At 36.8% G+C, this 11,709-nt stretch overlaps 1 protein-coding gene across 1 annotated transcript in view; it reads left to right on the forward strand.

The window, feature by feature from the left end:
* TUBGCP5 (tubulin, gamma complex associated protein 5) overlaps positions 1-9,667 on the forward strand; it is a gene marked incomplete at its 5' end in the record, with an annotated part of 20,148 nt that extends 10,481 nt beyond the window's left edge. The window contains 10 exons of the mRNA XM_008947744.1: positions 1-160; positions 1,567-1,755; positions 2,658-2,840; positions 3,107-3,191; positions 3,296-3,416; positions 4,366-4,544; positions 5,315-5,440; positions 6,019-6,107; positions 8,526-8,626; positions 9,621-9,667. The exon at positions 1-160 is cut by the window's left edge and continues 63 nt beyond it. Coding sequence (XP_008945992.1) covers positions 1-160; positions 1,567-1,755; positions 2,658-2,840; positions 3,107-3,191; positions 3,296-3,416; positions 4,366-4,544; positions 5,315-5,440; positions 6,019-6,107; positions 8,526-8,626; positions 9,621-9,667 — 1,280 coding nt within the window. The remainder of the gene's footprint in view (positions 161-1,566; positions 1,756-2,657; positions 2,841-3,106; positions 3,192-3,295; positions 3,417-4,365; positions 4,545-5,314; positions 5,441-6,018; positions 6,108-8,525; positions 8,627-9,620) is intronic.
* Between the last annotated feature and the right edge of the window lie 2,042 nt (positions 9,668-11,709).

Genomic DNA, 11,709 nt, shown 5'->3' on the forward strand with positions numbered 1-11,709 from the left:
CGGTGCGGTGCCGCCTGCGGCAGGGCGAGGAGCCTGCCCCAGACCCCATCACCGAGCAGCAGGCCACCAAGCAGAGCCTCATAAAGATGCAGTCCATAGCAGAAAGACACTTGGAGCTGGACGATGTCCACGATCCACTGCTGGCTATTAATTTTGCCAGGTAAATGAATTATCTTCCTGCTGTGTTGTTGAGAGCGATGTTCTGCCTGGTGACATTTGGTAGACTAAGTTTTTATTGTTGCTGCTGAAAAGAAGCAAGTGCAGAATGAAGCAGAGCACCAACAATCAGTGACAGAAGCTAAATAAACACTACCCTTCTGCTTGGTTAAAGAAAACCAATTAAAATCAGAGAAAAACCTGCTACTCACATCTGTTAGTGTAAAAAAAGGGTGTAGTGTTTATCATAACGGTCTTTTACCAAATAAGTATTTAATAGTGAATGCTGTTGTAAAATTTTAACTTTTAAATGTGTTTGCTTGGAATTGTACACAGTGTCTTTTGATTTGCAGCAGGTATATTCTTTGAAGAATGCTGCTTCAGCTGTGCTGTGCTTATATCAATCAACTTTAAAAGCCTTCCAAAATTCATGCTAAGGGCATAGAAGGAGTGATCTGAAGGTTATAAGTATCATGGAAATAACCAGGAAAGATGAACTCTGAAAATCTTAATTATTTTGTGATTTCAAATAAGAAAATAGCTATTTATGTTTTTCCTAAATAATAGTTGATTTACATGTTTTCATTTCAGTCCTATGAGGAATTTACTTTAAAGAAATCAACATTAATAGTAGATAAGACTGTTAGTTTCTTTTTTTTGGTGAGACTACTCTTTGTCAAAATGGATAGATTAATTCAAAGTCTGACTCATCTAGTCTATCAATCCAGTAGCTGCTACAAGCTGGGCTTCCTCTTAAAATGGATTCAACTAGTGAGTAGTGACTTTTTACTGATTACTATAATAATTTTATCCTTTCTGTAACAAAATAATTAAACTTAATAAGTACAGACTGTAGGTATCTCTTGCCATGATATAATGTTACAGATGTTATGTACGGACCCCATATTTAAAGTGCCTTAAACCAATTCTCTCTGCTAGTGCTAGTGGGGTTTTTGTGTTTCGTTGTTTTTTTGGTTTGTGGGTGGGTTTTACTTTTTTTGCTGTTAGCCAGATTTTTAATTTGTTTCTTTCATTTTATTTTTCTTGCTTGAAGTTCATCTAACTGCTGTACATGTGCAATATAGTTTTAAGAGTTCCTATTATTTATTAAGTTATATCTTATTTCAAGTTGCTCTTGTTTTTCAGAATGATTCCTTAGGCAATTACATGATTACATTACACCATCCTTTTTGATATTCTCCTGCCGTATGTCTTAAAAACAGTACGAAGGATCACTTAATAGGCTTGATATGTATTGCAGTTATGCAACTGCTTCTGTTACTTCTGCACAATATATTTTAGAGCAGACAATCCCACTTTGATTAAAATCTTTGAGGATATGACATTTTTGTTTAATACTCTGTATGAATTATGAGCCTTCTTCCCTAAGCAGTTTGTTTTATTTTGAAGATTATATTTGGAACAGAATGACTTTCACGAGAAGTTTACTGGTGGGGATGTCTGTGTGGATAGATCCTCGGAATCTGTGACCTGCCAGACATTTGAGCTGACATTGAGGTCTTGCCTTTATCCACACATTGACAAGCGATACTTGGAATGCTGTGGCAATCTAATGCAAACTCTAAAGAAGGATTATAGGTAAGAAAGTAGATTTGTTTTTCTTTAACACTTTTTTAAGCCACTCTCGGTATACCGTATGCTAATAGCAGGAATTTTACATTGTGTTTCTGCTTCAATTTGATAATCGACAATAAAATCATTAAGGAGGAAAGGGGGATCTAACACAATAGAGTCCTGGGTGAAAACTTGGTCTAACTTAAATCAACAACAAATCTATCATTTGTCTTCAGTGTATGTTCAGTAGGGGCATTGTTTCAAAAGGTATTGGCAGACAAATTTTCGGAAGCCAGAATATATTTGTTTGGTATGAGATTCAGTTATGATACTATAAAATCAGGCAAAAGCATATTATGTGATATTTTTATATTACTTAAAGGGCCCATTTTACCTTTCAGGTGGTCATACGTCATCATGCTTTTAATCTGTGTCAATACTTAATATTTTTAGAGTCATGCTTCTTGTGCGAGTTGGAGCAGTACTATTCTTCCTACTTTATCAGAAAAGGAAAATCAGAGTGCAGTTTTCTGGGGCTCTATGTTAACGTCGTCTCTTAGGCTGAACTCTCCCTGTAATAGCGTCTCCTTCCATAAATTCTGTTAATGGAGAGGGACAGGATTTCCAAATGAAGACATTTTAAAAAATTGCCCAGTCTGTAAGATAGCTGAATACCATGAGCAGTTCCATTGGAGTTAGTGGGGCTGTTCAAGCTTACTGGAAAAAATGGCTTGGTTACCTTGTTTATCTGAATGTATGTGAAGGCTGTCTGAGGATTAAGCAAAAAATGTACTGTGATCTTCATGAAATTTGTGTTCAATACTAAGTTTGTGTAGTAAAGAGTCTAAGATTTTTGTTGCTGTAACAGATGTTTGGTTTCATTTGTATGGTTAAGAGAAAATGTTATATGTTTGTTCCCTGTTTAGGCTTGTAGAGTATTTGCAGGCAATGAGAAACTTTTTCTTAATTGAAGCTGGAGACACCATGTATGACTTCTATACATCTATTTTTGACAAAATTAGAGAAAAGGAAGCATGGCAGAATGTTGCGTTCTTAAATGTTCAACTTCAGGAAGCAGTTGGGCAGCGCTATCCAGAGGACAGTGCAAGGTAAAATCCAAAATCCTGCAAAACAGTTCAGTTATCTTTCTTTCAAACTTACTGTTACTAATGTACTGACCTTGCATAGCACAATACTAATTATTGTGCACTCATGAGTTTTTTAATGATGTTTTCAGCTGTTCTCTTCTAGTCCACTAGATTAAATCAGACAGTTGGTATTTAGCAGTAAGAAAGAAATGGAAAAAAAAAAATCAAACTAAATTACTAATTTAAAACGGATTATCAACAATTAAATCACTTGTTTCCTTGTATAGGTTGTCTATATCTTTTGAAAGTGTGGATACAGCAAAGAAGAAACTGCCTGTCCACACCTTGGATGGTTTGACATTGAGTTACAAGGTATTGAATTAATATTTTTGTAGTTCATATTCTAGAACAGATTTGGAATGTTGTATTAAAATGACTTAAATTTTTCTGTCTTGATTATCCTCTCCTCTTCTTAGGTTCCTTGGCCTGTGGATATAGTTATAAGCTTGGAGTGCCAAAAAATTTACAATCAAGTTTTTCTACTCTTACTGCAAATAAAATGGGCCAAGTATAGTCTGGACGTTTTACGATTTGGTGGTGAGAAACTTCTTGCATGAAAGATACTCTAAAAACTTGTTCTCTAGTCTAAGGGTATAAGTAGTTTGTTGCTTTCTGCAATAAGTAATATAAACCAGGCAGAATTTTGATTCATTCTATTAAAATAGTAATCTCTATTAGCTTAAGAAATGAGATACATTAAGCAGGTCATGTTTTTCACTTTTCAGCTTTAGGGACAATGCTATTTATTCATGCATTCACTTTGTCTCTGTTTTGAGTCTAGTTAAGTATATTGGAAACTTATTATTTCATCCCTCAGACCTTGCTGTTGAAAGGTCTGTCTGCTACACCCTAATGTTTTGCTTTATGTATACTCCAAGTTTTTTGAGTAATACCTTGCAAACAATTTAAGAAAACAAGATTGAAACAGTAAGCTAGATAAGCAACAACTTAAATATTTGGGGATTGTAGGTAGAGGTCTCTTAGTGTCTCCTTCACCAGGTTAATCTTCATACTCGTCTCATACAAAGTGGATAGACACTTTGTGTCCTAGAAAAATAATTTGGACAGTTGATGGGTCCATCTATGCTTTGTACGTCAGTTAAGTACTTCTCTTCCTAAAAGTATATGGTTTTTCTCTTGTTTAAACTTTATGGGTATAGCTTTGTGCTTAAGCTTCTTCCCCTTTGTGGAAATAATATACACATTAATTTTAATGTAGATTATTTTTTTATCCTTTCACATAATCTTTAGCTCTTGAATAGCATTTCCTATTCTAGTGTCTATCAAACTGAATTATACATATACTGTTGAACTATTCAGTGTGGTTTTGACATATTTTCATACTGAATTGAATTGCAAGAAAAATCCTACATTAGGGTTGTGTGCAGAGTAATAAGAAATAATAAATTTCAATTTTAACTAATGTTTTAGCCATGATTTGTCTTCCTAAGCACTTCAATATAATGCTGTTGCCTTTTGTTTTTAGAACTAGTCTGTGCTGCAGAAAACCCACAGGTTAAGGAAGGACCTTTATTAGAACAAGGAACACTTCCTCTATTCAGACCTCAAACAGAAAGTATAAAACAACAAATCCATCGCATGTTCCTCCTAAGAGTGAAGCTTATGCATTTTGTTAACAGCCTGCACAACTACATCATGACTAGGGTTTGTCCTATTTCAAAATTTGATATATATTAAGAACTTCTAACTGGAGGTGCAGTATTCATTTTCATTTAAAAAATAAAAACCAAAAATAAAAAGCAAAATCTTAGTCTCATGTCCTTTCTGGAAAATTATTTTGAGCTAAACATGTTTCAGTTGTAACTTGGCAGTTTTAAATCAGTAGTTCTAAAAACACTTCAGAAGCTCTGCGTGCATATGATTGACCTTCAGCTATTATTAGTTAATTTTGACTGTTTCTCCCAGCGCTTGATGGCTGAAGCACAATCATGTAAAAAAAGAAAATGTTTCTGTAAGGTATTACAAAATAACTATTACAGGAAGAGCTATTAGGAGCTCTTATTTATAAAAGTGTTACTACAAACAGTTTAATGGATCAATTTCTAGTACACAGGTCCAAAAGTGTATAAGTGAAATCTCAAATGTAAAGGCAATGCCTGCAGATTTGTCTGCACTGCTATTGCATTTTTTGCCTTTAATAAAATTAATGCATTGCAAATTACCTCCTCCAGGGATAGTCTGTCTGCCTTTGTGCAACAGCAGTAATCCTGTTTATATGAGGAATGTAATTGGGCAGTTATGAGAAGAGCTTGGATTTTTTCCTGTATTGATGGTAATTTGGAGGGTGAGATTAAAATCTGAGAGGGAAGAGCAAATGAATTGGGCACTTTTAGACTTTTAAAAATATTGAAAGATAGTCTTAAGCACTTGTGTGCAACATAGATTTAAATAACTGTGGTCTTCTCTTTGTTAAGATTCTCCACAGCACAGGCTTGGAGTTTCAGCATCAGGTAGAAGAAGCCAAAGATTTAGATCAATTGATAAAGATTCATTACAGATATCTATCTACCATCCATGATCGCTGCCTACTGAGAGAAAAGGTGGGTAAAAAAAAATTGGCATATTTGCTGTCTTGAATTTAGCAGGACAGTAAAATAGTTTAGTGCTAATTATGCTATATATTTTGCAGTTCATACATACTAAGCAATATATAGGTACTCTGGAGAAGTAGTAGATTTTCCGGAGTTAACACTGAGATTGAGTTTCCCTTGCAAGTCTCAGCTCAATTCTATCAAGAAAAGACGATAAAATTACATTCTTCATACTGGATATTTTGTGACTCATTTGTTTCTAGGAGTTGGGAGTATTTGAACAAACTGAGGCTTGGTGATGTATTGAGGATTATATGTACTGGTATGGCAAGAAATGGAGGTGCAGGGGTGGCTTTCTAGCCTTGTATCCCATGCACACTGTCTGTGCATGGTCCATCCAAATAGCCATTAAATGAGTTAGAGAGCAAATACAAAACACAGCTTGGATTTGGGAGAAGCACACTGGTTTTTATAGGTCAGATTAAATGGCATGAGATACCTTTGTATTGCAGCTTAATAATGAAAATTATTATGCTTAACAAGGAACTACCTGACTCTCATTCCTTTTGTTTTAATTGTTATTTTAGGTGAGCTTTGTGAAAGAAGCTATAATGAAAGTGTTAAATTTAGTACTGATGTTTGCAGACCGTTGGCAGGCTGGTTTGGGGGCTTGGAAGTAAGTATATATTCCTAAAATTCTACACAGTCATGTTTTCACAGCTTGAGATAAATTTCTGTGTGAAGTAACAGGACTTTGCTCAGTGTTTAACAGCAGATACCAGAGACTAATAGCTCTGTGTTACCAGAAGTGAAATTTATTTTAGGTAGAACTTAGCACGTTTCATGCACTTGTATCGCTGTATTTTTTAATTAAAAAGATGATCAGTATATATCTTCTAAGTGTTTGAGAAGATTGTAGAGCATAGCAAAATGAGGATTTTCTTTTCCTTCATGTTTGTTCATAAGAGTAAAATGAGAGGTTCACAGGTTTGATTTATAATCATGTTTCCTGGTGATGATTTAAAACAGTAGGTTGCTAGATGCTGACATTCATTAATTGGTTTAAGAAAGGTGGAGTTATGTAGCTTGGCCTTCATTCTAGAAGGGAATGCATTTTTCTTTTTCTTTTAAAAGAAGGTAATATAAATCTAATCTCTAAACTTCCTTATTTTTCTAATCTGAACTGTCCAAATTATAAAGCCTTTGTAAAATAATTTGTGGTAAAAATATGAAACTAACAGAAGTTAGTTAGTTAACAGTTAACAGAAGTTATACCATTGACTTTGGCCTCAAAATTCCCTAAGTTCAACTGCTCAGATTTTGTACTATTGGTAAAATCTGAAGTTATTCTGTATTTTTTCCTGTAAAAACTACCTGGGATGCGTGCCTGTCATTGGCATTTTTTGAAAAGATGCTTGCTTCCTTATGTGCCATCACTGCAGTTAGAAACCTACTTGTAATTTCCAAGACAAGACCAATATTTTTTAGTCTGTGATTCAGATGCTCTTCTCTAAGCCATCCCTTAGACAAGATTAAAAATAAGATTTTTTTTCATTTTTTTTTTCATTTTTTTTTTTTTTTTTAGAATAGAATATTTCATTTGGAAGAGACCTGCAGTGATCTTGAAGTCCTAACCATCTGACCATTTCAGGGCTTATCAAAAGTTATTTTGCACGTTATTAAGGACATTGTCCAAATGCCTCTTAAACACTGGCAGGCTTGGGGCATTGACCACCTCTGTAGGAAGCCTGTTCCAGTGTTTGACCACCCTCTCAGGAAAGAAATCCTTCCTAAGGTCCAGTCTGAACCTGCCGTGGTGCAGCTTTGAGCTCTTCCCACGTGTTCTGCCAGTGGATGTCAGCCCCTCCCTCTCCACGTCCCCCCCTCAGGAAGCTCTAGAGAGCAATGAGGTCATGCCTCAGCCTCCTTTTCTCTGAAGCAGAGAAGCCTTTGAGGTCGTCAGCTGCTCCTCACAGGACATTCCTTCCAGCCCTTTCACCAGCTTTGTTGCTCTCCTCTGGTTGCATTCAGGGACCCTTAACATGCTTCTTAAATTGTGAGGCCCAGAGCTGCACACAGTACTTGAGGTGAGGCCACACCAGCACCAATTTTGGGTGGCCGGTTATACTGGCTGGATGCACCCTGGGATGTGATTTGCCCTCTTGGCTGCCAGGGCACGTGGCTGACTCGTTGAGCTGGCTGTCGACCCCCAGATCCCTTCCTGCAGGGCTGCTCTCCAGCTGCTCCTCTCCCAGTTCATGCTTCTGCCTGTGTAACCTGCTGCTTGAAGGCAAGTCTCCAAGGCTGTGTCTAACACTCGAGGGTTGATCTATGGCCCAGAGGCCAGCTGGTGTGGATTGGCTCACATCCATATTTTTCAGGACTAATTCTTTTTGGCACAGTTAGTACCTAGAATTTGAATCCTGCTTTCCTGTGGCAGTAGGAAGTTGCTATTTTTGGAGTGCTTTTCTGATTTAAGTGTCAGAAATAATTTGTGAAGGCTGTTTGAAAAGGCTGGAACTCAGGGCATGTGATTGTGCACTCTTGGATGTGGCAGGAAAAAGTCATAGCTGGTGTAGTATCATCTGTATCCTCTTGGGCCACAGGCAAAAGTGAAGGAGTGACTATTGTGAACTACATCTCCTTTCTCCAGTGAGTGCAGGCTGGCAGAGTCCAAAATGGAATTGAAGAGCTGGCTAACAGTAAAGCAGTGTGGGTATCCCCATTGTATTTGGCAGTGTGGGTTTACCCCGAGATGCTGTAAATCAGCAGGGAACAGGAATGGCTGTCTGCAAATGAAAAGCTACAGAGGAGTAACAGTTATCAGCTGGAACCTCACAGTTCCCCCTAGTTACTGCAGAGATTGTGAAGGTGATGAGGAAATTCATGCCACCGTTCTAGTGCTCAGGTGCTGCTTCAGAATTACCTTTGTTTTCTGGAAGTGATGTACACCTGTATAACTGAAATATTGTGAGTTCAAGCCAGAATGCTATGCAAGGAGTACATCTGTCATTTACTGTGAAGTTTTGGTCATATTTTGAAGGTAACATAGTGGATAATCTGTTAAGCATTCCTCTGTTAAACTGTTTTGTAGGATGGAGTCCATAGAGAAGATGGAGTCTGACTTTAAAAACTGTCACATGTTCCTTGTAACTGTCCTCAACAAAGCTGTCTGTCGAGGCTCTTTTCCTCACTGTAAGTACATGGGGCTTTTCACGTGCCTGCACTTGCTGGGACAAGCTTTACCAGGAATGGATTTACATTTTGTTCTTCTGTTTTAATGTTTGCCAGTACATCATTTTGTGAGGTATCCACAGAGAGACTTGAAGCCTTATTTCTTAATAATTTGACTTCAGTTTCCTAATACGTTAACTTATTAAGAACTTATTAATAACTTACTAAGAACTTATTAATAATTTCTTCATAACTTAACATAATTGTTTTTTCTGTTTGCTTTTTTAAAGTATTTGTGCAATGCTTTTTTTATGATTACTGTCTTCATTTTTCCTGCTTTCTCGTTGAGGGGATGCTGATGTAGCCAAGCAAGCGACAGGCAGTTTTATAAATGAATAAGTTCTGGAGGGCAGAGGAGAGCATCCTTTATGTTGTGAGATGATACCTTGAACAGATAAAATTTTAGTATTGTGTTGTCTCAGCTGCAACTGTACCAAGCTCTTGGCTCTGCCAATCTCTTGGCAGTTGCTTCCTTGGTAGCAGAAGCAGCAGAAGATGGAATGGCTGTGCTTCTGCTTGCAGCCTGATAGTACCTTAAGTTGCTGATCAGTACCAGTTTGAGTTAGGGGGATAACTGCTGAATGGGGTTAGCTGGGATGTAGATGCATGTTCTAGTGGGTTTCTAAAGAGATATCAGATGTTACTGCTACTCAGCTGACAAGAGCTGGTCTGAAAAAAGTGTCTATGAGAATGCCTTACTGCATGTAACCCCCAAATGTTGTTGTGGGGTTTTTTTCTTACCATCTGAAATAAGTAATGGATATCTCATGATGACAGTAGTGAAATTTTGTGTAAACTGTCAGAGATTGATATAATGTCTTACTGTATTGAATCATGAAGTGTTACAATTTAAAAAATAAACTGGTATCTTCCTTTTAAACTATGGAATTTAATATTGCAATAAATACTTAGACTGCTGCAAGTATTAACTATTTTGTTATGGTTTGGTTTGCAGTGGAATCTTTAGCTTTGTCACTGATGGCTGGCATGGAACAAAGTTAACACCTGAGTCCATTGAATCACTTGGAACTGAAAGGAGCATTTTTGTTGAAACTCCCTTGTTAAAAACTGTAAGCATTTTATATTCCAGTTTGAGATGTGTACAGCTGAATGTCACTGGTAGCTTGGAGCCATGTAAAATATTTTAAAGTGTAAATTATGTACATGTATTGAAGTGTATTGGTTGTGGCAGTATTTTGTTCTGTATGTATATGGTTTGGCATCAAAAAACAGTGTAAAATTCAGCCCATGTAAGCAATCTTACCTGAAAATACATAAAGTGTATTTCATACTGTAAAAAGGATTTTTTGTTTAATTATGAATAACTGCTAATTTAATTTTTCCATTGATTTTGCAGTTGTGAGTAGGTCACAGGGCAGTGTAAAAATTCTTATTGTTCAGAAGTTTGGGAGAATTAATTTTTGGCCTTTCTTCCTTTGAAAAAAGACTAGTAAGCATTCATCCTACTTGTTTAATGGTTCTTAGAACTCTTTGGGAACAATTGCAACTGTTACAATAAGCTGATTGTAAAAAAATTACAGGATTGATTTATCAAAGTGGATTACTGCAGATCATAAAAGACCAATATTTTCCATGTTAATTGATCAAGTGCTTACTAGCTGTAGTGGTAATTCTTGTCAGTTTGAGTAGGATCGAGGTCACAGTGTATAGTATATTTTGACTATTGGGTTGTTGAGGTGTTTCAGAGTTGGTCATGTACAGCTTGACTGTTCTCCTTCTAAGCCTTTTGCAAACAAACCTTATCTCTAATAGCTAATCTCTGGTAAAGTGGTAGGTGGTAGGTACAGAAGGTGCTCCTCTGGAGGAGTCCATGTGGAGAGTGTGTCAGTGTGTGGAGGAGGAATGTGTTCTGCATGAGATCGCTTGCCCTGTCTCCTCTCCATGAAAACTTCTCTGAATTTCTAGCATCAGAATTTAAAAAGAGAAAATCCACCATAGCCATGTACCTATTTATTTATTTAAATAAATAAAAGATTTAGTAATTGGAATTTTCATTGTTCTGTGTGTTTCTGCTGAAATCCAGGTTGTTTTTTTTAAAAAAAACTTTATTTTTAGAGTATAACACTGGGAAACTGCTGCCCTGTAGCATGTTTGACTGAGTGGGGGTTTTGCTTTAGAAAGCATTATATTTGTGTTATCTTCTGCTACCACATGACACACTTTTCCAAGTGGATTTTTTTTGTAGTAGTTGGACACCTATTAAAACTAATTTGTACTTCTGGTTTACAGTGACTGATTCTCTGTTAAGATTCCATGTTATTCATTGCATGCAGAGACAGTGTATGGTCTTTATTAGCTGTTTCTTGCTCACTCAGTAAAAATAGATAACATACTAGTAGTTTTAAAAGGCCTACTAGGAAGTTCAGCCCTTGTATGCACTGGCTCATTACTCTTTGAGTGTATGTATATGGCTTGTACTCTTTGCTTTTAAAAAATCTAACAAGTGGTTGCTTTATTTCTCCTTCTTGTACAGTGGTTTACCTTCAGTGAAATTACTGCTTTTCATAGACTTGCCTTGGATAATATTAGCTACATATGGGAGAAAAAAATTCTTCACTCCTTCATGTTCTTGAAACAAATAATTTCTGGTAAATCCCTTGGCAGATTTTATGTATTTTATTTGAAAGACCTCATGCAAGTGTAAGATTTTGCTGTTTCAACCAATTTCCTGCTGAAAAAAAAATAACCTTGTGTTCTGCAGAGAGACTTCTGTGGAGGTGGGTGATGCCTGTGTGCCATTTTTCAGCCAGCTTCCAGTATTTGTTTGCTCTTCTGTCAGCACAAAAGCAGAGTGGAAAATGTAGCTCTGGCAATGCTGGCCAGCTCTAGCCAGGACCTCCTCCGTGCCTGGCTTCTGGTGTGTCAGCAGCACTCCGCTGACAAACTGCCTTGAGCGAGTCCGTGTTATGGCATCCCTTTCTTCTTTAGAAACACAGAAAAATCATAGAATGTACAGGGTTGGAAGGGACCTCTAAAGGCCATCTAGTCCAACTCCCGTACAATAAGCAAGGACATCTCTAAGT

This window comes from Merops nubicus, unplaced genomic scaffold (assembly GCF_000691845.1).
Source record: "Merops nubicus isolate BGI_N331 unplaced genomic scaffold, ASM69184v1 scaffold19119, whole genome shotgun sequence".
Lineage (NCBI taxonomy): Eukaryota > Metazoa > Chordata > Aves > Coraciiformes > Meropidae > Merops > Merops nubicus.